Source organism: Phyllobates terribilis, unplaced genomic scaffold (genome assembly GCF_046119375.1).
Source record: "Phyllobates terribilis strain yellow unplaced genomic scaffold, ASM4611937v1 Scaffold_9__5_contigs__length_417890890, whole genome shotgun sequence".
Lineage (NCBI taxonomy): Eukaryota > Metazoa > Chordata > Amphibia > Anura > Dendrobatidae > Phyllobates > Phyllobates terribilis.
The window spans coordinates 119,095,703-119,120,893 of NW_027362769.1; the positions used below are offsets into that span (position 1 = coordinate 119,095,703).

General features: G+C 43.0%; 1 protein-coding gene across 3 annotated transcripts in view; it reads left to right on the forward strand.

The window, feature by feature from the left end:
- The window catches only part of STK39 (serine/threonine kinase 39), a 438,417-nt gene that overhangs the window by 73,896 nt on the left and 339,330 nt on the right, over positions 1-25,191 (forward strand). For all 3 annotated transcript variants that reach the window (XM_073647007.1, XM_073647008.1, XM_073647009.1), the window contains exon 2: positions 11,095-11,207. In XM_073647007.1, the coding sequence (XP_073503108.1) occupies positions 11,095-11,207 (113 nt within the window). The remainder of the gene's footprint in view (positions 1-11,094; positions 11,208-25,191) is intronic.

A 25,191-nucleotide genomic window follows, 5' to 3' on the forward strand; every position in this document is an offset into this window, starting at 1 on the left:
AAATACCCTATGACATAAAATATATATATGTAGATAGATCGATAGATTTTGCAGAAAATGAGCTGCAATTCCAGATCCCGCCACTAGACTAGAGTGGCGCTGTTCTTGTTCACTTTTTTTTCCTTTACATCCCTTTAAAGTCCATCGAACTGCAGAGGAATGTACAGATGAGTTCTCCCTTATCTTTCCACCAATTTCATCATCTATTATTTGACTTACATTATGTCAAAACTCTATGTCCAAATTGTGATGCGATTTTACACGTTTTAAAACCTTACTAGAATAATAAATGTCTGGAGAAGGTGGCAGTAGTATTATGGAAATGTGTGAGATTTATTAAAGGGAATCTGTCAGCAGGTTTTTGCCACCTCATCTGAGAGCAGCATAATGTAGGGGAAGAGACCCTGATTCCAATGATATATCACTTAGTTTCCTGGGTGCAGCAGTTGTGATGCAATCAGAGTTTTCTCTTCTGTTGATGTAGCAGAGCTCAGAAAGCTCACTCTTTTCACACCCCTGATTAACAGCTTTCTATGTACATTGTATATTGACAGTAAGCTGCTAATCAATGCTGGGGGTGTGGTTTGACCAGGAGGCAGGAGGGCAGCTTGTCCTCCAGTGATAAACTCCTGCTGATAAAACACTGATTGTAACAACAGTACAAAACCTAATAAGTGACACATCCCTGAAATCAGTGTCTCAGCCCCTATCTCATGCTGCTCTTAGATTACATAGCAAAGACTTGCTGTCTGATTCCATTTAATGGCAATCCAGCCAAGAGGTGGTATAAGGAAGAGATATTGGCCTTACACATCTTGCAAAATGAAAAGTTTCTGCCGATCTCATCTAGATAAATTCTGTTTCTCTTTAGGAGAATATCAATAAATTTGCCTCTAATATCACGTTAAGGTTTTGCAGTCTATGCGGATAGCTGGATAAAACATTTATACAAGGTATTTCTTTGCATTCAGGACTCCAGATCCCCTATTGTCCACGCAGAAACGCAAATAATAAAGTTCTGACAGTATTCAGTGATGTATACATCTATGGAGATGCATCTACGAGACAAATCCCTCTTCTGCCACCCGGTGCCGATGGCATGCAATATTTGTGGCTAGTTTTTACTATTTTATGTTTACTTTATTCATTTGAACATATGGATGGTTCATTTATGCCGTTCTGTAATAGCAGATGTGAGATATCTTCCACACTGGGGTATTTCACAGAATCACTTTTTAACAAGTCACGTTTTAATTAAAAAGTGCCGGTAACAGCATCCTGCAGAGTATCTGGCACCGCACAGCACTCAGGTGACGGCACTAAGAAATAATGTAGAGCACATATAAAAAAAAACTGACGTGTGGAACCGTTCTAAGGGTTTGTTCACATGTAACATTTTTTTTCTTTTTTTGTGCATTGGAAAAATACATCGTTTTACACTAACGGCAAAATGAAGGAGATTTCTAAAATCTCATTCACATGGTGCATTATTTTTCTTTGCGTTTTTGACCTTTGGTGTATTTTTAAAAACCACAGCATGTCAATTTCAGCACTTTTGCTCAAGTTTTTCCCATTGAGATAAAAAATGCTAAAAAAAAGAATGCATCAAAAACATGGCAAAAATCTGAATAATGTTTTCTGCTGTGATTTTTCTGCCTATAGCCTTCATTTTTCATGCAGGAAAAAAACTCATCAAAAAAGCTACATGTGAACATACCTTAAGGGTAGGACTACATGCTGGTGTCCAAAACCCAACTTGATGCCCAATGAAACCAAACCTAATTGTGCTCCCATTGGGAAGGTGGTCCTGATGGGACCACTCCTTAAAAAAATTTGAATTCTGAAGTTTTTTAAACAAAATAGTGAACACATTTTACATATTCAGCTCAATAATATTTGGAAAGTCAAAATTTTTTAATGTGCATTGACTTTATTTCATTTTAAAACTACATTTTGAGCTAGAAGTTACTGAGAACTCGGTGGATCAAATCCAATAACAAAAGTTTTAAACAAATGTAACTTTTACAGTAAAATGAAAACCCCAGTAAGTTGAGGCTATAGACAGAAACCACGCACTATAAAGGATCGTACAGACAACCCTATTTTTGGCCTGAGTGCGATCCGACAAAACATTGGATTGCACTCAGACAAATGTTATTTTATGGGGCCGTGCACGTCTGTCCGAGGAAAAAAAATCACAGCATGCACGATTTGCATCCGATATTCGGATCACACTCAGTCATGCCGGTCAGTGAGTCCATTTCAATACAATTTCTAATTCTATAATTCCACATCCCTGGTTTCCCAGGACAGGATTTTGGTTCTTTTTTTTTTTTGCTGCTTATTATATCTCACTCTCGCACTCATGTGAATAAGGCCTAAGGGTTTCTAGCAGAGCTATGATGTTAAAGTGTTAAATCTTGTTGCTGTTGTTGGCAACTTTTCCACTTTCCCTTTCTCCTAGTTTACATAAACCGTCCCCGTTGTGTTCTCAGTAATGCCATGACATGTAGCCCGTGTCTGCTACAATTTACACTCTCATTCTAATTATAAATAGAGAAGGAATTAGACAGTAGGAATGTCTCACATATCTATTAATTATCCATGGTCTCCATAGTGATATGATGTCCAAATAGATCAGGAGCATGGCATCCAGATAAAGGGCACACAGGCTTGTGGCAGAAAAGGAATCACTCAGTGGTGGCCGCCCCATCGGACCTCTATTACACTTCCTGCATGAACCTCCCCTATCAGAATAGCGGAGCAGTGATCCTACTCAGCAAGAATTTATGGAGGCAACACTTCCCATAGACTGCAATGGAGAAATGGCAACTATTTCACTGAATTCAATGAAGATCCTACTTGGCAACAGTCTCGACTTTTCCATAATTGTGCCACAAACTGGGTCGCTAAAAGAACTTGGCTTAGTAAACCCAAATGAAAAGTGGGCATTTTGGGGGTGACACTGTGCAATTTTGAGTAGCCCAGGAGGCATGGCATAAATGGGCAGAATTTTGCAACTGTTTGAAGTATATGGACAAAATTGGTTAATAATCCTGTGGGTATGCCATAAGTAATTGCTCATGTGCAGCGGTGGATGAACAGCTTTTAAAAAATTACTTTGTGATACTCTAACAAGAGATGTCTATGTGTGGCCATCCAGAGGTTGTGATGATCCCGAGGTTTCAAAATCCTTGCCCAACATGTTGTGGTATTCTATTGTATTTATCTCGTGAGATATTCAGGTCCTTTAAAGGGGTTTTCCAGGCCACGGCAACTTTTTGACAAGCATTGTAGTATGCCGTATCCTCATATTGTGCGATATACACACTGCTAGGATTAGGCTTTGCTTGCTGGTTCGAGCGGTTGTAACATGACCGCTATTTCTATAGTTGTGGTTACATGCCAACTAGGTTTTTTCCCCTGGATATGTACATTGAGAGAAGCAGGAAAAGAAGCGTGTGTCACTTAAGCTTGAACTGACAAGCAGAGCTGAATCCTAACAGTGTGCATTGGACTCCTACAGTTCTTGATGAAAAATTCGCCCTAACCCAGAAAATTTCTTTAGCATAATTCAAGAAAAGGTAATCATGCATCTGTATAACATATATAAAGCTGGCCGTACACATGACCCCTTACACATGCCATATACACGGCTGCCATAAATATATTTTTTTTACAAAATTGAGTAAGGCTAGATCGCTAATGAAATATAACATTGCCAACATCTGCTCAGAGATGTAACCATAAATGACATCTAGTTATTTGGTGCTTTATGACATTTACTGGCTGCGAAAGATTGCCTGATTTAGGGGGAGCAGTGTCCCACTCCCTAACTGCCCCACTAGCTCTAAAACCTTAAAGTGGATCTGTCAGCCTAATATTCTGCCCTATGAAAGGGCGCCAAATTACAGTGACAGGTCCGCACCGCTAGAACCAACCTGGCACGTAAACATGTTTTGTAGGAGCCTGGAAATAATACCGCAGGCTCACGGTTTATGCATTTATAGTTTCTGAAAACACTTCCCCTCCTACCCTCTCCTGTCCCCTGCCTACTGCCACCCATGTATACCCAGCTGCCTAGAAATCATCACCCAAAGGAACAGGGGGAAAGCTCCTTCATAACTTCATCGGACTCATAAACTATGTGTCCAGTGTAATCTTTCGTTTTTCTTGGTATGCAAACAGCATAACATTATTTTGACAATTATTAGTAGCTTTTAAATGCTGTCCCTTAGGCCAGGTGTAGACAACCCTATGTTTTCTTATCCAAGGGAATTGGGTCGATTATGCAAATCACACTCTGATCAGAGTGTGATCCGATTCTCTCGGATGAGTAAAGATGAGCGAACCTGAACTTAAAAGTTTGGGGTTCTTACCGGACAGATCGTGTCTGGCACTAAACGCTGAACACGGACTTCTCCCGGAAGTCCGTTGCAAAGTTCAGAGTTCCGGGAGAAGTCTGTTTAAAATAGAGAGAGAATTATTTTTTCCAGATCCAAAGTTCGGGTCTCCTTTGTTTTCAATGGGGTTCGGGTTCTGGTTGAAGTTCAGGTATAGTTCTGGTACCTGAACCGAACTTTGGACTACAGTTCAGGTCGGGGTACCAGAACGCAAACTTCCATGGGTCCGCTCATCCCTACGGTTGAGGAGAGGTTGGAGAAACAAAATTTCCCCATCTTCACCATTTTGTCTGCTGAAATCGGACTGCACTGAGCTGTCATCCGACTACAGTCCGATGGTTTCCACTGACTCACTGACTTGCATGGCAAAGTGCAATCCGAATATTAGATCAAACCCGAGCATGCTGCAATTTTTTTTCCCCAGACTGGCTTTGTCCAAGGAAAAAATTGGACATATGCACCGCCCCATAGAATAACATTAGTCTGTGTGTAATATAATGTTTTGTCAGACCACACTCGGATCGAAAATACACTCATCCGGACCAGCCCTTAATGCATCCTATTAATTTGGCAAATCTACTTAAAAGGAAACATACATAGGTGTTTATCTGCAGCTTATTAATTTGTTAGTAAAGACAAGTGTATATATAAGTACACCCTCCCCGTTTTGGCATACTCTCCAAGATCTGCGCTCGAGGACAGATTGGAAGCAGAATGTATGTAACAGTCTGTGCTGAAACTTTTGGAGTCACGAAGAGCCTCTTTGCTTTCTCCTTGGAGAATGTGCCTTTATTCCCTCTCTAGGGACTACTGTCTGGTGCTGTATCTCCGCATCGTATGTGTAAATGTCGATGTCTCTGGGTAAAGCTATTTAGGCAGGAGAAGTGGACAGGTTATGTAAAAGTAATGATCCTGTTTCTTTCCCCTTGAGGTAATTCCATCTCATTACGCTGACGTTCCATATCCTACTTTTGGCTAAAGCAATATTTACTTTAGGCACTGCTTTTGTTCTTGGCCCGGATGCTACATTAATATAGGAGAAATTCTGTTTGTGTTTAGCTAAGGAGTGTCAGGAGACCTAGACTTGCTAATGCACAACCGTGTGGACCTGATAGTCTTCAGCTGTCAGATCTTTAGCAATAGTAGCAGCATCCTAAGTTTCTGTTTGAATCGATATTAAATATAACCAGTTTAGTTTTGCAACCATTTTTTTGCCCGTCAAGCATATAAAAACTGTAGCAACTCAACGCAAACAGTCCTGAAAAATAAGGTACTATTTTCTGAATACAGCTCTTATGCAAATCTATGTGTCTCCAAGATTCATAGAATCCTAGAATGTTATAGTTGGAGGGGACCTCCAGGGTCATCTGGTCCAACCCCCTGCTCAAAGCAGGATTCACTAAATCATCTCAGACAGATGTCTGTCCAGCCTGAAGACTTCCATTGAAGAAGAACTCACCACCTCTCGTGGCCGCCTGTTCCACTCATTCATCACCCTCACTGTCCAAAAGTATTTCTAATACCTAATTTGTATCTTCTCCCTTTCAGTTTCATCCTATTCCTTCTCGTGTTTCCATGTGCAAATGAGAATAAGGATGATCCTTCTACACTGTGACAGCTCTTCAGCTATTAAGTCTCCTCTTAGCCTTTTTTGCAAGCTAAACATTCTCAGATCCTTTAACCGTTCCTTGTAGGACATAGTTTGCAGTCCGCTCACTATCTTGCTAGCTCTTCTCTGAACTTGCTCCCGTTTTTCGATGTTTTTTATAAAATGTGATGCCCAGAGTTGCTATTCAAGATGAGGTCTGACCAAGTACAAGTAGAGGAGGGGGATATTTACTTCAAGTAGGGGGATAATTACTTCAAGTGATCTAGACTCTGCTTGTCTTAATACACCTCAGAATTAAGATTAAGGGACTCTTGGTGATCGATAAGTTTTCCTCTATCCTCTATAAAACTACTGATAGTCTGAATATAACCTAACCTGTAGCAATAGTAGTTTAATTTTAGGATTATCGTAATTTTACCTAATTGGAGTCATCTTTTTGAATCCCTATAACAGCTGCACGTTGGGTTACTGTTCAAGAGAAAGTTGGAACTAGAGATCCCTATCAAAAGTAGGAAAACACAAATCATGTATTCTGGTAACTTGTGGGACACATTATGGAGTATATAAATACCGGTATAATAGGGAAAGTTGGGATTTTGCTTTTGCAACCAATTATGTTAAGTTGTTATTTTGCCAAAAATTCCTTTGAAGGGAGCAACTTTATTGATTATGATATGCCACTAGTTTATTTTTCTATTGTTCCAGGGAGGCTAAAATAAAAAATCATGCAAGTTTATAAGTAGTGTTAATGAAAAAAAAAACATCCAATCTTTGGGTACAATTCATTATTTGTGATTTATTGAAGTCATTCTTCTTTTTTTTTGTCTTGTAGTGTTCGCTGACATGTTTTACGACAACTTCTTCAAAATGTCACACAAGGTTCAAAATAAAAAATGCTACTTATTTTTCTTTTTAACTAGTTTTTGCAAATTCTCATTAATAAAAGTCTCAAATACTTTAAAAAGTCACAAAAATGTACCTAAGCGAAAACTCCTCCAGAAACCTTACTCCAGGCAGGAACTACAGTGAGAAGCGCCCAAAAATGCTACATTTGGTAAAAGTTGCATTTCATGAATCTGTCTGAAACATCTGGATTTCTGCATTTCTTGGCAGGAAAAACGCAGCGGCAAAAAAATTTGCGTTTTTTTCTGTGTTTTTACTTGCGTGTTTGGTGCAAATTTTTCCCCACTCATTAGTTTTGGTGAAATCTGCAGCTGAAAGAATTGGCATGCTGCAGATTTACAGGCGATGTTGACACGTTGCGTTTGTGCTGTGTTTTTTCATGCAAATTTTAAGCCGCTTTTGCTGGTACTGTAAAACGCAATTAGATTTCAGAAATCTCATGCACACACATTGGTTTTTTTTTCCTGACTGATTTGGAAACCTGCTGCATTTTTGAAAACTGCAGCATGTCACTTCTTTCAGCTTTTTTTGCAGCATTTTTTTTTCACCCAGAGAAAGTAATGAGTAAGTGCAGAAACACAGAAAAAAATGCAGGTATCAGGTTTTGCTGCGTTTTTGGTGCAGAAAACTCAGAAAGTTGCATCATGTTTTTTGGGGGGCACTAAACTTTAGCAGCATGCACGAATGTACCTGAAAAAAACATCAAAAACGCAGCAAAGTCAAAAATAAGCAACATGTGAATGGGGCTTCAGGATTCTCATTCACTTTGCTGGCATCAGGAAACCCTTCAGGTTTTGTGTCAAATCTGCACTGAAAAAGAAAAACGCAGCAAAAAACTCAACGTGTGCACACAGCCTTAGAAAAAATGGTTGCTGTTGTGGACAAAGCTTTCAAGTAACTTTTTCCTTCTAGGAAAAGAACAAATTATTCAGCTGTTCCTTATAACTTATAACCGTTTCTTTGAAAAGTTTCCAAAAATGACAACAGGAAGTGGCAACTCATCACTGTTCTCATGGGGGTTGTCATCAGTTCTTACCGGTATAGAGAGATGAATGGATCTGTGGATATTGATTTTGCCAGTATTGCACCAAAGGGAGAATTTACAGCAGCCGAGCAGCAATTCCTACCTACAGGGCAATGGAGGCTGAAATAGGGGTCTGTATTAAAGTATTTCAGCTTCCGTTGCCTCATAAGCCGGGACATATTGCTCCATAATTCAAAACTCCTCTGTTAGCAAAATGCAGGCATCCTTTTCAGATTGTCACATTGGTTAGATATTAGTGGTCTGGTCTCCATAATTTGCCTTTAGAGGAGGGGTGTCCAGTTGCACTGCATTAATCTCAGTTGGGAGAGGGGCCACCTAACATCTGTCTGTGCTCAGTAGATGCCCTTTATTTAGAATTAATAAGTGTTTTTCTTGAAGTGTGTTTTTTCCCAGTATTTAAACTCACAACCTGTAGCATGGCGGACAGAAACTCTAGCAGTGAGCCACATGGTACACTAAGTATAGGAGGATGTTCTCTGCCTAAAGATTTAAATAGTATTCTCCTTCACAGGCATATTGTACTGCCACATAGAGATACATGTCAATATACTTGTACATCTTTATATACCTTTAAGCGCACAACTTGTAGCGTGGCAAACAGAAACTAGCAGTGAGTCACATGGTGCACTAAGTATAGGAGAATGTTCTGTGCCTAAAGAGCTAAATAGCATTCTCCTGTACTGGCACATAGAGATAGATCTCAGTATACTTGTACATCTGTATATTTATCTTTAAGCTCACAACCTGTAGCATGCCAAGCAGAAACTCTAGCAGTGAGCCACAGGGTGCACTGCTAAGTATAAAAGAATGTTCTTCCTAAGATCTAAATAGTATTCTCCTTTTATAGGCTTATTGTACTGGCACATAGAGATATATCTCAATATACTTGTACATCTTTATATACCTTTAAGCTCAGACCCTGTAGCGTGGCAAACAGAAACTCTAGCAATGAGCCACATGGTGCACTGCTAAGTATAGGAGGATGTTCTCTGCCTAAAAAACTACCGTAAATAGTATTCTCCTTTACTGGCATATTGTACTGTCACCTAGAGATACATCTCCGTATGCTTGTACATCTGTATATTTATCTTTAAGCTCACAACCTGTAGCATGCCAGGCAGAAACTCTAGCAGTGAGCCACAGGGTGCACTGCTAAGTATAAGAGAATGTTCTTCCTAAAGATCTAAATAGTATTCTCCTTTACACGCATATTGTACTGGCACATAGAGATATATCTCAATATACTTGTACATCTTTATATACCTTTAAGCTCAGAACCTGTAGCGTGGCAAACAGAAACAGTGAGCCACATGTTGCACTAAGTATAGGAGGATGTTCTCTGCCTAAAGATCTAAATAGTATTGTCCTTTTACAGGCATATTGTACTGGTACATAGAGACACATCTCAATATACATGTACATCTTTATATACCTCTATATTAGAAGTAAAATAAAAGTCAGGAATTATTTTTTCTATCACATTATTAAAATGTAATGAAAAGCAATTACAATAATGCAATTTTTGTATATACTTTAAAAAAAAAATAAAGTCATAAACCAGTAATTAACATGGACATATTTGATATCCCTTTAATCGTAACAATGTGTACAATACAGTGAGCAGATTATTTACGATGATCGGTTAATGGCATAAAAAATGATGTGATTTAGTTATTTTTTTTCCATTAAATTATTTTTGACCTGTGTTTTTTTTCTGTAACAACCAAGAAACAAATAAAGAAGGGCAGAAAAGTGAGAGGAAACAAATTCTGTAAAGCTGTAAGCGAGATGCTCCGATATTGCTTCCTTTCCCCATCCGAGATCCTGTCTACCCTTCATATTTCACCGTCTTGCCTCATCTTTCTTTCTTATGTTTGGAGTGGAGCCGAGAGCCTCCCACTTATGACTGTGGGATTTCTTTAGACTAAACAATCCAAGAAGTTTCTTATTTGGTCCTTATTTTGCTTATAAGAAGGCTTTTCTGTCCCGGAGTGTTGACTAAGAAGATCTGCAGTTCAGGAATATTGACTTACAAGAATAGTAATGAGTTTACTGATATAATTTTCCATCCCCTGTGAGATTCAAAGACCACCGGACTTCACAATAGAGACTGTATTCATTAGTAAATAATTCTTAGACCTGATGAGGCGGTTGTTCTTGCTTTGAAAATCTATGTCAAAATGGCTGTATATTTATTTTAAAAAGATTCCTTGCTTACCATTGAGCATTTTATGAGGTCTAGTTGGACGCATAAAATGCTAATTTTTATTTGAGGATTATACAGCCATTCTGACATGGATTTTCAAAGTAAGTACATCAGTCTCATCAAGTCTAAGAAATCTATTTAATAATGGATGCAGTTTGTACTTGAAAATCTGACGGATCTGATTTAAACTACTGGTCCTCAACAATTATTTTGTCATCGGCGCATTTGCAGATTTTGCTTATACAACTGATGTAGATGAAGTCTTGTCAGCCCCTATAAATCAAATGGGACCCCAGAAAGTAAGAAATTTGCAGGCCTCCCATCTGGCTGCCTGGTGCAACTAACCTGGAACAGAGTTCTCAAATTGATCTGCTCATCATTCTCACCTATTCCCAAATTATTACTTATAATTTAGATTATTAATGACCCTTAAGGATGGGTATAACCCTTTAAAACCAAATTATTATGGGCTTGTGCCTAGTCTTTTTAAAGGCTCTGTTATGGGTTGTCCACCCTTTTTGATACTTTTTTTTTTGTTAAATGTATGAAATTGGGGCTAAAAAACATAATTTTTGCAATCGGGTTTCAGAATAAATGTCGCATTTTTTCCCTTCTATAATCTGTGTGTTGCACAGTTTATTGTTGCAGAATGAGTTAACTGAGAATCCGTCATCAGCCTTCCTGTTTATTGTTCTTTTATCTGTCTTTTCTGAGCTCCTCTCAGCTGATTTATCACCACAGGTCACATCAAAGTGACAAAAAAAACAAAAAAACTGTAAAGCCAAACTGTACAAAATGTTTAATAAAACCCAATTGCAAAAATGATTTTTAGCCACATATACAGGCATTTAATAAAAAAAAAAGTCCTCACAGACGAACAAACCCTGTGACACTACGTACATTAAATCTGCAATTTTTGTTTTTTTAGGAAGTGGGGCCACGGCTGTGGTACAAGCAGCACTATGCAAACCCAGACAAGAGCGGGTCGCCATAAAGAGGATAAACTTAGAAAAGTGCCAGACAAGCATGGATGAGCTGCTTGTAAGTATGAGTTGTTTTGGGGTGGTCTTAGCACTAGTGGAGAATATATCCGCGCCCATATGTCAGTCAACAAGGTCTGTTATACTTTAGAAGGTGTAAAAAAAATAAATAAATAAATTTAAAAAAAAGTGCATAAATAACTTGGAAAATGTATTAGACTTGATTATATTTGGTTCTGCAGTTGTGCTCAAAAGTTTACATACTCCGGCAGAATTTTTCCTTTCTTGGCCTTGTTTCAGAGAATATGAATGATAACAAAAAAAACTTTTTCTCCACTCCTGGTTATTGGCTGGGTGAAGCCATTTATTGTCAAACTTCTCTGCTTTCTCTTTTTAAATCTTAATGACAATTAAAAACATCCAAATGACCCTGATCAAAAGTTCACATACCCCAATTCTTAATACTATGTATTGCCCCCTCTAACATCAATGAGAGCTTGACATCTTTTGTGGTAGCTGTGGATGAGGTTCTTTAATTTCTCAGATGGTAAAGCTGCCCATTCTTCTTGACAAAAAGGCTCCAGTTCCTGTAAATTCCTGGGCTGTCCAGCATGAACTGTGCACTTGAGATCTCCCCAGAGTGGCTCAATGATATTGAGGTTAAGAGACTGAGATGGCCACTCCAGAACCTTCACTTTGTTTTGCTGTAGCCATTGACGGGTCTACTTGGCCTTGCGTTTTGGATAGTTGTCATGTTGGAACATCCAAGTACGTCCCATGCGCAGCTTCCGGGCTGATGAGTGCAAATTTGCCTCCAGTATTTGCTGATAACATGCTGCATTCATCTTTCCTTCAACTTTTACCAAGTTTCTTGTAGCTCACACATCCCCAAAACATCAGCGATCCACCTCTGTGCTTTACTGTAGGAATGCTGTTCCTTTCATCATAGGCCTTGTTGACCTCTCTCCAAATGTAACGTTTATGGTTATGGCCAAAACGTTCAATTTTGGTCTCATCACTCCAAATTAACTTCTACCGGAAGTTTTGAGACTTGTCTCTGTGTTGTTTGGCGTATTGTAGACGAGATACTTTGTGGCATTTGCACAGTAATGGCTTTCTTCTGGCGACTCGACCATGTAGCCCATTTTTTTTCAAGTGCCTCGTTATTGTGCATCTTGAAACAGCCACACTGCTAGTTTTCAGAGTCCTGAATTTCAGTTTATGTTATTTGTGGGTTTTTCTTTGCATCCCGAACAATTTTCCTTGCAGTTGTGGCCAAAATATTTGTTGGTCTACCTGACCGTGGTTTGGTTTTTACAAAGCTCCTGATTTTCCATTTGTTAATCACAGTTTGAACGCTGCTGACTGGCATTATCAATTCCTTGGATATTTTTTTGTATCCCTTTCCTGTGTTATACAGTTCAACTACCTTTTCCTGTAAATCCGTTGACAATTCTTTTGCTTTCCCCATGACTCACAATCCAGAAACGTCAGTGGCTGGATGAAAGATGCAAGAGTCTGTCTGGATCCCAGAAACTCACTCAGCTTTTATGCACACACACTGATTACAAGCAAACAGGTCACAGGTGAGGATGTTACCTTTAGTACTTTAGTAGCCATTCAAACCCATTTGTGTCAAATTCTGTGCATGTTATCAGGCCAAAATCTCCACGGTATGTGAACTTTTGATCAGGGTCATTTGGATGTTTTGGTTGTCATTAAGATTTAAAAAGAGAAAACACAGTAGTTTGACACTAAATGGCTTCACCCAACCAATAACCATGAGTGGAGAAAAAGATTTTTGTTATCATTCATATTCTCTGAAAGAAGGCCAAGAAAAGAAAAATTGTGCCGGGGTATGTAAACTTTTGAGCACAACTGTATATAAAAAATGACAGAGTAGCTCAATGGAGGGCTACAGACACAAGCCCAGTTTGCACTGTAGAACTGTTTTACTGTATACGTGGCTAAAATCTAAGTTCCTTTGGAGAGTAAAAGGCCAAACATAAACTTACAAAGTGCTGCTGTAGTGGAGCCTGTTTGTGGTGCAGCCCTGGCGCCCCAACGCGTGTTTCACACAGCTTTGTCAGGGATGCCTGAAAAGTGATGGAGAGGCGCCAAACTGCAAAAAAGTTTAAAGCGAAAATAACATGCACCATAATTGCCAACCTTTTTAGTGCAGATAAATTCTCAACAAAGTATAATAAAAAGTTGTAGAACTTTTCACTTATATGTTGGTTTAGTTTTTTTTTTTTTTTTTACATAAATCCAGAAGAGTATTATGAACATTTACTGCCTCAAAAACTTGTGAGTTGTAAGGGTATGTTCACATGATGTCTTTTTCAGGTGGAATTCTTCCTGGAATCGGCTTGAAAAAGCGCCACAAAACTGTGGCTAAAAGGAATATAGTGCACATCAATGTAAAAACGGCATTGCTACTTTTAACCAATTTTGGGTTTGGAAAGCGTAAAGCGGAGTGAAATGAGGAGAAAAGACATCGGCGGCTAAATTGTTGCAAAAAATGAGGGAAAAGCAACTTTAGGAAAATGACTACCAACATTTCCCTGAAGTGGCTTCACCTTAGAAAACTCAGCGGCTCCTCCAGCATCTGAAAGACGCCGTGTGCACACTGCCTAACGGGGGAAAACGTAACATTTTTATATAGTATTTTCTGGTGTGATCATATTTGATGTTCAGTTTACAATTTATGTATAATCTATATGAAAAAATTATATAACTGCAAATTTCATTACTTATTTTGGAAACAGCTTGTTCAGACACAACCCTTACAGATGAGCTGAACTCCAATATTGCAGAGGGAATATCAGTTTTTTTCTACATTAGATTACGGCATGGTGCCTGACGTGAATCCGACACTTCCAGAATACAAATCACCGGTTCTCTAGGCAGACAGTGAACCAGCCGCATTGGTGCAGCTGCGGTCGTGACCGAAACTGTTAGCACCCTTGAAATTGTTCCAGAAAATGAAGTGTTTCTCCTAAAAAAAAAAAAGAAAAGAAAAGAAAAAACAGAAGCAAAAAAGGGCAAATTAGACATAATTTCACACAAAACCCCAAAAACGGGCTGGACAAAATTGTTGCCACCTTTCCAAAATTGTAGATAAACAACTTATTTTAAGCGTGTGATGCTCGTTCAAACTCACTTGTTGCAAGTAACATTTGTGTGCAATATGAAAAAAACGATAAAAAGGGGAGAAGTTGACTCAATCTGTGCATTGTGTGTCTTTGTGTGCCACGGGGAACAGAAAGAGGAGAAGAGAACTGTCTGAGGACTTGTGGTGTTCCAATACACACAAAGGTAATAAACATGTATATAACAAAACATGTGTAATTGTAATAATTTTCTGGGAGAAATACTTCATTTTCTGGAACAATTTCAAGGATGCCAACACTTTTGGTCATGACTGTATGAAGGTTGCTCTTGAGACTGAGCCCCTGAACCGGGGAGGAACACATGCTCCGCTTACAACACTAACGTTGACTACAGACTTGTACAGAAAATGGTTGGAAGGGGTATCCAAGAAGCTGTACCCATATGAAGTGTAGAGAGAGGAGAAGCAGGCGATATCTAAGTATAGTATTGGATAAATATTGGAGTGATATAATAAACATACAAGTGTGCTCCCACATTACAGGCTTGTGTGATCCATGGGCAGAACTCCAATGTTTGCTTGTCATAATACATGGTGTTTGCTTCTATCCGATGCGGTCAGTGTGCTGGCAAACATCCATCCTAGTTGGCAGAGTAAGTGCTGTAGAGGATTCAATCCGATTGAAGCAGTGGAATGACGCGAAGCTCCGTCTGGGTTAACTCGAACGTAATCTAAATAAATCCCACTTCTCCAATGTTGATAAACTAGTTGGGATTTTTTTTTCGATACGCATACGATGCATTTTGGATCTATAATTAACCCAGTGAAAGCTAATTTTAGAGCTGAAACGCGTTGCATGTTTAAACTAAAATTTCAGCTTCTTTATAAACATTAGATAAGTGAGATTTATTTAGGTTACGCTGGAGTTAACCCAGTTGTAGCTTTGCCAGATTCCATTGTTTAACCCTGATTGCATCCTTTACACCACTGATATTCGGCGTTAGGGGGAGGTCCACATACAGCACTCTGCAAGACCCAACATCAACCAACTCTATTTCCTTCCATTGAGGGTGGTGGTGTCAAAGACCAACGGGGAGTGACACTGCAATTGGGAGGAGGCAGGAGGACCTAGTACTGATTGGCAGGATAAGGGACTGCATTGGAGTGGAGCAGTCAATGGATAAGAGGGAGTGTGAAAAGTAGAGTGGTTGCAGAGCGGGGAGGACAGAGGAGAGAAAAGGTGAGTAGCTACATCCGGAGAGACAGAGCATGCGGAGCCCAGCAACAAGTGAGAACCAGTCTCTTAACGGTTCACCAACCCAACTTTTTCCCCCATGTGAGAACATTTAGCGCATTGCCACCATTCCCAATAGGTAGTTGCATGTGTCCCACAGCCATAAAGAGACTTCGTGATGGGGAGATGGCAAACTGAACTTGTGCACCAGAAGCCGCGAGCCTTCGACTAAACCCCTGCCAGCAGAGAACTATAACAGAGGCTATAACTCAGAATTTGTGTTACGGGTCCGGGTGGTGGAACCTCTGTGCTTCTGTGCAAGAAGGGACCAGAGGGGCATAACTAAGTGCCTACTCGGACCGACCCAGGTCACACGACGTCTTAGTCGGCTCCGGGTAGGCAAGCAGGCGGGTATGGCGGATAGCCAGACAGGTGCTCCGGGTAGGCAGGCTGGCGGGCACGGCAGGTTACTGGCAGGTGCTCCAGGTAGGCAGGCTGGCGGGCACGGCAGGTAACTGGCAGGCACTCCAGGTAGGCAGGCTGGCGGGCACGGCAGGTTACTGGCAGGTGCTCCAGGTAGGCAGGCTGGCGGGCACGGCAGGTAACTGGCAGGTGCTCCAGGTAGGCAGGCTGGCGGGCACATCAGGTTACTGGCAGGCACTCCAGATAGGCAGGCTGGCGGGCACGTCAGGTAACTGGCAGGTGCTTCAGGTAGGCAGGCTGGCGGACACGGCTGCTAACTGGCAGACTGGCGGGCAGGACTGTTAGACAGACTGGCGGGCAGGACTGACAGGCGGCAGGACCTGAGGGCTGAGGAAGGTGTTAGCACACAAAACAACAACCTTGCACAGGCACCTCCATTTTGGAGGAGGTGCCTTATATAGGAGAAGTCCTGACTCTTTAGGACGGCGTGAGCGGCTTCCTTAAGAGGGAGCGCGCGCGCACCCTAAACACAGTGCCCGGGAAGCTACGCGCGGTGCGCGCCACAGCAGCAGCAGGGGAGCAGGAAGACGCCGGACCGGGACCGCGGCGGTGAGGGGAACGGCGTCTCTGCCCGGCAGGAGGCAGAGACACCAATGCTACAATTTGTACAAAACAATGGGGCACATCGCAAGCAATAAGATTATAAGGGTTTTCCAAAAATAATTTTTTCAACGCCACCTATAGTCTTTGTTAACCGGGTGCAGCGGTGATATCACGACTACATCGCACATGACCACTGCAGCCAATCCTCGGGCTCAGTTTAGTTTGCAATTTTAAACCTTTGCATTCTGTACTAGTAGAAAAATGTATCCTTGGAAAAACCTTTTTGATTCTTTCAAAAATGGTCCCTGAAAAACAAGAGCTTCCATATTATTCAATGGTGAGAAAAATGTCCTCGTTACTTTTTAAAAATAGAGGTTCTGCTGCAGCTGAGATGTTCATTATAATAATGGAACTACTAATAAAAATTGTGAAAATTCTTAGAATTGACCCTGGTGTCTACATGCTGCCAGAATGCCCCTTAAGAATGGCTGATGGTAGGTGGGGACCCTATGGTAAGTTTTTCATTGAGACCTCAGATTCAAGGTGCCATTTTTGTCTTGGGTACATTCTAACAGGCTTGGATGCGATGACAGCACTATTTAGAGAGCTCGGCTTCCTTTAGCTAAAAGTTGTTAAATAAGTAATAATGTACTTTATAGGTTGAAAAGGCAAGTCCCCCGCTCCTTCTTCTATTACACAGCGAGGGGCATGCCGCAGGTGGCAGCAGAATGCAAAGGAAGCTATATTGAAGCAGATTCATTATTTAGTACTACCAAGTCCTTTCAGATAGACATGTCTCGTCCTGCATGGACGATTACAGGTCAGCTGTTCTCATTCACACTTATGGAAATCATTTCCTCTAAATAAAATAGCCAAAGGGGGAATTCATTAACATCGCATAAAAGTAAGTCAAACGAGAGATTAGATGCTGGAAAATTACAGACAGAAGGCATTATATTGGTGTTACTCTGGCAGTTCTGAGTGAGTCTCAATCAACTGTAGGTCTTAGGTCGTCTAACTGTCAGTCAAGGTGCCTGTGACTCCATACTACAAAGCTGTAAGCACTGTGGTTCCATACTACAGAGATGTAGGCACTGTGGTTCCATACTACTAAGCTGTAGGCACTGTGGTTCCATACTATAGAGATGTAGGCGCTGTGGTTCCATACTATAGAGATGTAGGCGCTGTGGTTCCATACTATAGAGATGTAGGCACTGTGGTTCCATACTATAGAGATGTAGGCGCTGTGGTTCCATACTACAGAGATGTAGGCACTGTGGTTCCATACTACAGAGATATAGGCACTGTGGTTCCATACTATAGAGATGTAGGCACTGTGGTTCCATACTATAGAGATGAAGGCACTGTGGTTCCATACTACAAAGCTGTAGGCACTGTGGTTCCATACTACAAAGCTGTAGGCACTGTGGTTCCATACTACAAAGCTGTAGGCACTGTGGTTCCATACTATAGAGATGTAGGCACTGTGGTTCCATACTATAGAGATGTTGGCACTGTGGTTCCATACTATAGAGATGTAGGCACTGTGGTTCCATACTATAGAGATGTAGGCACTGTGGTTCCATACTATAGAGATGTAGGCACTGTGGTTCCATACTATAGAGATGAAGGCACTGTGGTTCCATACTATAGAGATGAAGGCACTGTGGTTGCCTACTATAGAGATGTAGGCACTGTGGCTCCATACTACAGAGATGTAGGCACTGTGGTTCCATACTATAGAGATGAAGGCACTGTGGTTGCATACTATAGAGATGTAGGCACTGTGGCTCCATACTACAGAGATGTAGGCACTGTGGTTCCATACTATAGAGATGTAGGCACTGAGGTTCCATACTATAGAGATGTAGGCACTGTGGTTCCATACTATAGAGATGTAGGCACTGTGATTCCATACTATAGAGATGTAGGCGCTGTGGTTCCATACTACAGAGATGTAGGCACTGTGGTTCCATACTGCAGAGATGTAGGCACTGTGGTTCCATACTACAGAGATGTAGGCGCTGTGGTTCCATACTACCGAGATGTAGGCGCTGTGGTTCCATACTACAGAGATGTAGGCGCTGTGGTTCCATACTACAGAGATGTAGGCGCTGTGGTTCCATACTACAGAGATGTAGGCGCTGTGGTTCCATACTACAGAGATGTAGGCGCTGAGGTTCCATACTACAGAGATGTAGGCACTGTGGTTCCATACTATAGAGATGTAGGCACTGTGGTTCCATACTATAGAGATGTAGGCACTGTGGTTCCATACTATAGAAATGTAGGAGCTGTGGTTCCATACTACAGAGATGTAGGCACTCTGGTTCCATACTGCAGAGATGTAGGTACTGTGATTCCATACTATAGAGATGTAGGCGCTGTGGTTCCATACTACAGAGATGTAGGCACTGTGGTTCCATACTATAGAGATGTAGGCGCTGTGGTTCCATACTACAGAGATGTAGGCACTTTGGTTCCATACTACAGAGATGTAGGCGCTGTGGTTCCATACTGCTGAGATGTAGGCGCCGTGGTTCCATACTACAGAGATGTAGGCGCTGAGGTTCCATACTATAGAGATGTAGGTGTGACGCCTCTTCTCGGAAGCCCTTTCATTTACCCTGGGAGATGGGGGACTCAGAGTCGGGTCCTGTGATGGAGAGATGGGGTGCAGCCGTGGCCCGGACCCGCTCCGTGCCCAGGGCCGTCACATTAAAAGAAGGGATGGTACGGGCTTATCCGGGTTGAGTGGCTGATTTCAACTACGCCACCTGTGGCACCTGGTGAAGGCCACCAGCGCTGCCGCAGTCCGCTGAGGCCTGGTGTTAGGGCAGCCGGCGTTGTTACTACTCCTCACAGGCGGAGCAAGGCCTCAGGGCAGAGGGACAGGGATGACGGGGGTAGTAGTCTAGAAAGTCTGTGTAGTGCGGTGTAGCGCAGAATAAGGAGTCCGGAGGCCATAGGGGTGAACTTCCAAGGCTTTACTCACATAAGAGATGGCAGAAGGAAGGCGACTCCCTGCTCCTCGCGGAGTTCTGCGGTCACCAGAGACGAGGGTCCGACAACCTCCGAGTAAATCCAGCGTTCAATCAGGACCCTGCACCAGAGTGTTCCTAGACTTCAGACCGGGTCCTTTCCTGTCTGTGTGTGTGTGGATAGGCCGGGTCTCCCTCTGAACTTCTCTCAGAAAAAGGGCACGGGTGGCAGTTCCGCTCCTTCCGATACCCGATGGGATCCTCAGGGCCTACCGGGCTTTCCCGACCAGGACATGGAGTAGCAAGGTCGGGTGTCGGGGGCTGGTACCCCTCTTGCAGCCGGAATCCCTCTGAATAGATCAGGTTGGCGAGGACAGGTGGCGTATACCGCTCCGTCTGCATCCTCCCTGGGATCCATTTGCTATGGAGCTATACTCCTAAGCTCCGGGCCTTCTTGGTCGTGGTCCCTGACCGGGTTGAGACATTCATTGTCTACAACCTGCCCCTCGGCCCAAGGCCAAGGTACGAGGGCTGTGTCTCCATCCGCTGCAGGTCCACACAGGATCCACGCTCAGGGTGGGAGATCACAGTAATTCACAGTTCAAAGACCCGCAAACAAAAATGGCTTTTTATTAAATATGAAATTTAAAGTGTCACTAAAATGTGAGTCCTCCACCCTCACCCACTAAATGGTTCCCCTAGCTCTTGGTTCCCCAGTCTCCCTGTAACCAGGAGGGCAGCACCTAGTGCATTCTAGCCCCCTCTGGTGGAGAAATGTGGTGTTGGATGTGGAGGTGGAGTCCTGATCATCACACTGTTCTTACCTCAGAGGAGGAACACCACACTCCATTAGAGAAGTGCAGCATCCCTGTGACGGTCGAACCCTCAGGGGCGCCACATAGGCGCTGTGGTTCCATACTACAGAGATGTAGGCGCTGTGGTTCCATACTGCAGAGATGTAGGCGCTGTGGTTCCATACTGCAGAGATGTAGGCGCTGTGGTTCCATACTGCAGAGATGTAGGCGCTGTGGTTCCATACTGCAGAGATGTAGGCGCTGTGGTTCCATACTACAGAGATGTAGGCACTGTGGTTCCATACTACAGAGATGTAGGCGCTGTGCTTCCATACTGCAGAGATGTAGCCCCCTCTGGTGGAGAAATGTGGTGTTGGATGTGGAGGTGGAGTCCTGATCATCACACTGTTCTTACCTCAGAGGAGGAACACCACACTCTATTAGAGAAGTGCAGCATCCCTGTGACGGTCGAACCCTCAGGGGTGCCACATAGGCGCTGTGGTTCCATACTGCAGAGATGTAGGCGCTGTGGTTCCATACTGCAGAGATGTAGGCGCTGTGGTTCCATACTGCAGAGATGGAGGCACTGTGGTTCCATACTGCAGAGATGTAGGCGCTGTGGTTCCATACTACAGAGATGTAGGCACTGTGGTTCCATACTACAGAGATGTAGGCACTGTGGTTCCATACTGCAGAGATGTAGGCGCTGTGGTTCCATACTGCAGAGATGTAGGCGCTGTGGTTCCATAGCATGGAGCAGGATGCACTCTGTGTACTGCCATATGGTTTCTTCGTATAGTGCTGCATAACAGAACAATTAATGGCGGCTGTGTTAGGTTATAGCTCCATAATATGACATCTACTGGAAGTGCAAAACATTCATAATTCAAGACCAAACCCAGTACAGACGCAGTAACCACTGACCTTCCCATTCACCTTCACGTGCTGCTGCATAACCAGCGGAGCTCTACAGAAGTATTGCAATGTAATATGACAATATTTTGGCTATGGGCCATAAGAGGATGAAAGGAAAATACTTCTGTGAACCAATCAATTATAGCAGAGCCCTGCAGGACCTTTGCACGAGTGCTGTTTGTGGTATGCAGGTTTGGTACTTTATGATTTATTTCAGAATTTACTTACAAAGTTCACTGAAAGGTGTAAATGTGAATGTGGCATTTGACAGACAAGGTAGGTGCTTGGCAGAGATGGAAATTTTAGAATTACTAATTGAGATACTATATGATGCATGAAAAGAAAAAGTAGAAAATGCCCATTTCTGGCTTCTCTTTAAGCATAGATGTCTATGCACACAACACTTGTAGAAAGCATGGTCATGCTGCTTTACGTCCACATATCAGTGTAATAGGTCCAGGAACTGTCCGTATTCTCATGATCTGTAACTTGCTAGCCATTACATTTAACAAGAACCTCATCAGGATTTTATAACCCATACTAAGGGCATGTACAGTTGTGCTCAAAAGTTTACATACCCCGGCAGAATTTTTCCTTTCTCGGCCTTGTTTCAGAGTATATGAATGATAACAAAAAACTTTTTCTGCACTCATGGTTATTGGTTGGATGAAGCCATTTATTGTCAAACTACTGTGTTTTCTCTTTTTAAATCTTAATGACAACCAAAAACATCCAAATGACCCTGATCAACAGTTCACATACCCTGGTGATTTTGGCCTTATAACATGCACAGAATTTGACACAAATGGATTTGAATGGCTACTAAAGGTAACATCTGTAACATACCTGGCGGCGTCCTTGCATAGTGGTCCATCTCCCACTGTGCAAGAGCGCGCACTTGATCTCCAATCCAGAATGTCTCTCTGGCTTCCCTCCATGCTGTCTGTTTGCCTCTGTTTCTGCTGCTTAAGGGCGGCGCCCGATCACTTCCTGCTTTTTGTACCTGCTGCAGGCACACCCCTTGTGCGTCCTCAGCCTATTACTGTCTGTCACCTGGTATTTAAACCAGCTGCTCCAATTAACCCATGCCTGAGCATCTTGCCCTGTCAGTTGGCTTCTTGTCTCTGACATGCCAGGTCCTGTGTATGTTACCTGTCTTGCAGTATCTGTTCCCGTGTCTGTACTGTGTCCTATCTGTGTACTCTAACCTGCAGTCTGTACACGCTCTCTAGCCTGTTGTCTTCTGCCTATCCTGGAGGCTGTATTTCCAGGCCAGTGTGAACACGCTCCTAGCCTGTTCTTTCCGCCTTCTAGGGGCCGCATACCTAGACCTGTTCCTGTATCTTGCCTGTTCTTGTCTGTATACTCTCCTAGCCTGTTACCTGTTTTTCTCCATGTCCGTACCTTCCCTTTTCTTGCAGAATCTGATCCCTTACCTATCTCCTACTCGTTGTCTCTTTGTGAGTTTAGAGTCCACTTTCTACTTCATTGCAAGTATCCTGTGTGTACCTGGTTCTGCCTTTCCCTTCCAGTCTATTCCGTGTGAACAGAGCCTTGTCCCCTCCGCTCTGCCTTGCTTGCCGCTTCGGTGGTTCTTGCCTGCTCAGCCCTGTCCACCGCGTCTGCGGTTTCACTTTGCTCAGCCCTGTCCACCGCTTCTGCGGTTTCGCTTTGCTCAGCCCTGTCCACCGCGTCTGCGGTTTCGCTTTGCTCAGCCCTGTCCACCGCGTCTGCGGTTTCGCTTTGCTCAGCCCTGTCCACCGCGTCTGCGGTTTCGCTTTGCTCAGCCCTGTCCACCGCGTCTGCGGTTTCGCTTTGCTCAGCCCTGTCCACCGCGTCTGCGGTTTCGCTTTGCTCAGCCCTGTCCACCGCGTCTGCGGTTTCGCTTTGCTCAGCCCTGTCCACCGCGTCTGCGGTTTCGCTTTGCTCAGCCCTGTCCACCGCGTCTGCGGTTTCGCTTTGCTCAGCCCTGTCCACCGCGTCTGCGGTTTCGCTTTGCTCAGCCCTGTCCACCGCGTCTGCGGTTTCGCTTTGCTCAGCCCTGTCCACCGCGTCTGCGGTTTCGCTTTGCTCAACCCTGTCCACCGCGTCTGCGGTTTCGCTTTGCTCAACCCTGTCCACCGCATCTGCGGTTTTGCTCTGCTCAGCCTTGTCTACCGCGTCTGCGGTTTTGCTCTGCTCAGCCTTGTCTACCGCGTCTGCGGTTCTGCTCTGCTCGGCCTTGACTACCGCACCTGCGGTTTCGCTTTACTCTGTTTGTTTACCGCATCTGCGGCTCAGAATTTGTCTCCCAGTCTGTACTGGACCCTACCCAGCCTGCGCTCTAGTCTGCCTGTTCCTGTATTTCCCGGTGTGGGTCAACAGCCATGTCCGGAGTCTGACCTGGAGTAGACCCTGGTCCCTCTGCTCGGTTCCTCCCTGGTGCACTGGCGTCGTATGCCGTCATGCGACCTTGGTCGGATCGGGCAGATACTTAGTTACGCCCCTCCAGGCACTCTCCGGTTCATGGCACAGTGGAACCACTAAACACGCACACGCCAGTCAGTCCGGGCGTGTGCATTACAACATCCTCACCTGTGACCTGTTTGCTTGTAATCAGTGTGTGTGCATAAAAGCTGAGTGAGTTTCTGGGATCCAGACAGACTCTTGCACCTTTCATTCAGCCACTGACGTTTCTGGATTGTGAGTCATGGGGAAACCAAAAGAATTGTCAACGGATCTACGGGAAAAGGTAGTTGAACTGTATAACACAGGAAAGGGATACAAAAAAATATCCAAGGAATTGATAATGCCAGTCAGCAGCGTTCAAACTGTGATTAACAAATGGAAAATCAGGGGCTCTGTAAAAACCAAACCATGGGCAAGTATACTAATAAAAATTTTGACCACAACTGCAAGGAAAATTGTTCGGGATGCAAAGAAAAACCCACAAATAACATCAGCTGAATTTCAGGACTCTCTGAAAACTATCAGTGTGGCTGTTTCAAGATGCACAATAAGGAGGCACTTGAACAAAAATAGGCTGCATGGTCGAGTCGCCAGAAGAAAGCCATTACTGTGCAAATGCCACAAAGTATCTCGCCTACAATACGCCAAACAGCACAGAGACCAGCCTCAAAACTTCTGGAACAAGGTAATTTGGAGTGATGAGGCCAAAATTGAACTTTTTGGCCCCAACCATAAACGTTACATTTATAGAGAGGTCAACAAGACCTATGATGAAAGGAACAGCATTCCTACAGTAAAGCACAGAGGTGGATCGCTGATGTTTTGGGGATGTGTGAGCTACAAAGGCACAGGAAACTTGGTAAAAGTTGAAGGAAAGATGAATGCAGCACGTTAGCAGCAAATACTGGAGGCAGATTTGCACTCAGCAGCCCGGAAGCTGCGCATGGGACATACATGGACGTTTCAACATGACAACGATCCAAAACACAAGGCCAAGTCGACCTGTCATTGGCTACAGCAGAACAAAGTGAAGGTTCTGGAGTGGCCATCTCAGTCTCCAGACCTCAATATCATTGAGCCACTCTGGGGAGATCTCAAGCGCGCAGTTCATGCTAGACAGCCCAGGAATTTACAGGAACTGGAAGCTTTTTGCCAAGAAGAATTTACCATGTGAGAAATTAAAGAACCTCATCCACAACTATTGCAATAGACTTCAAGCTGTCATTGATGTTAGAGGGAGCAATACACAGTATTAAGAACTGGGGTATGTGAACTTTTGATCAGGGTCATTTGGATGTTTTTGGTTGTCCATTAAGATTTAAAAAGAGAAAACACAGTAGTTTGACAGTAAATGGCTTCACCCAACCAATAACCATCAGTGGAGAAAATGTTTTTTTGTTATCAATCATATTCTCTGAAACAAGGCCAAGAAAGCAAAAATTCTGCTGGGGTATGTAAACTTTTTTTGCACAACTGTATATAAAGGCGCTTTAATACCGAGTAAATCCTGACCTTTGTTGTAGAAATCTGTTTTG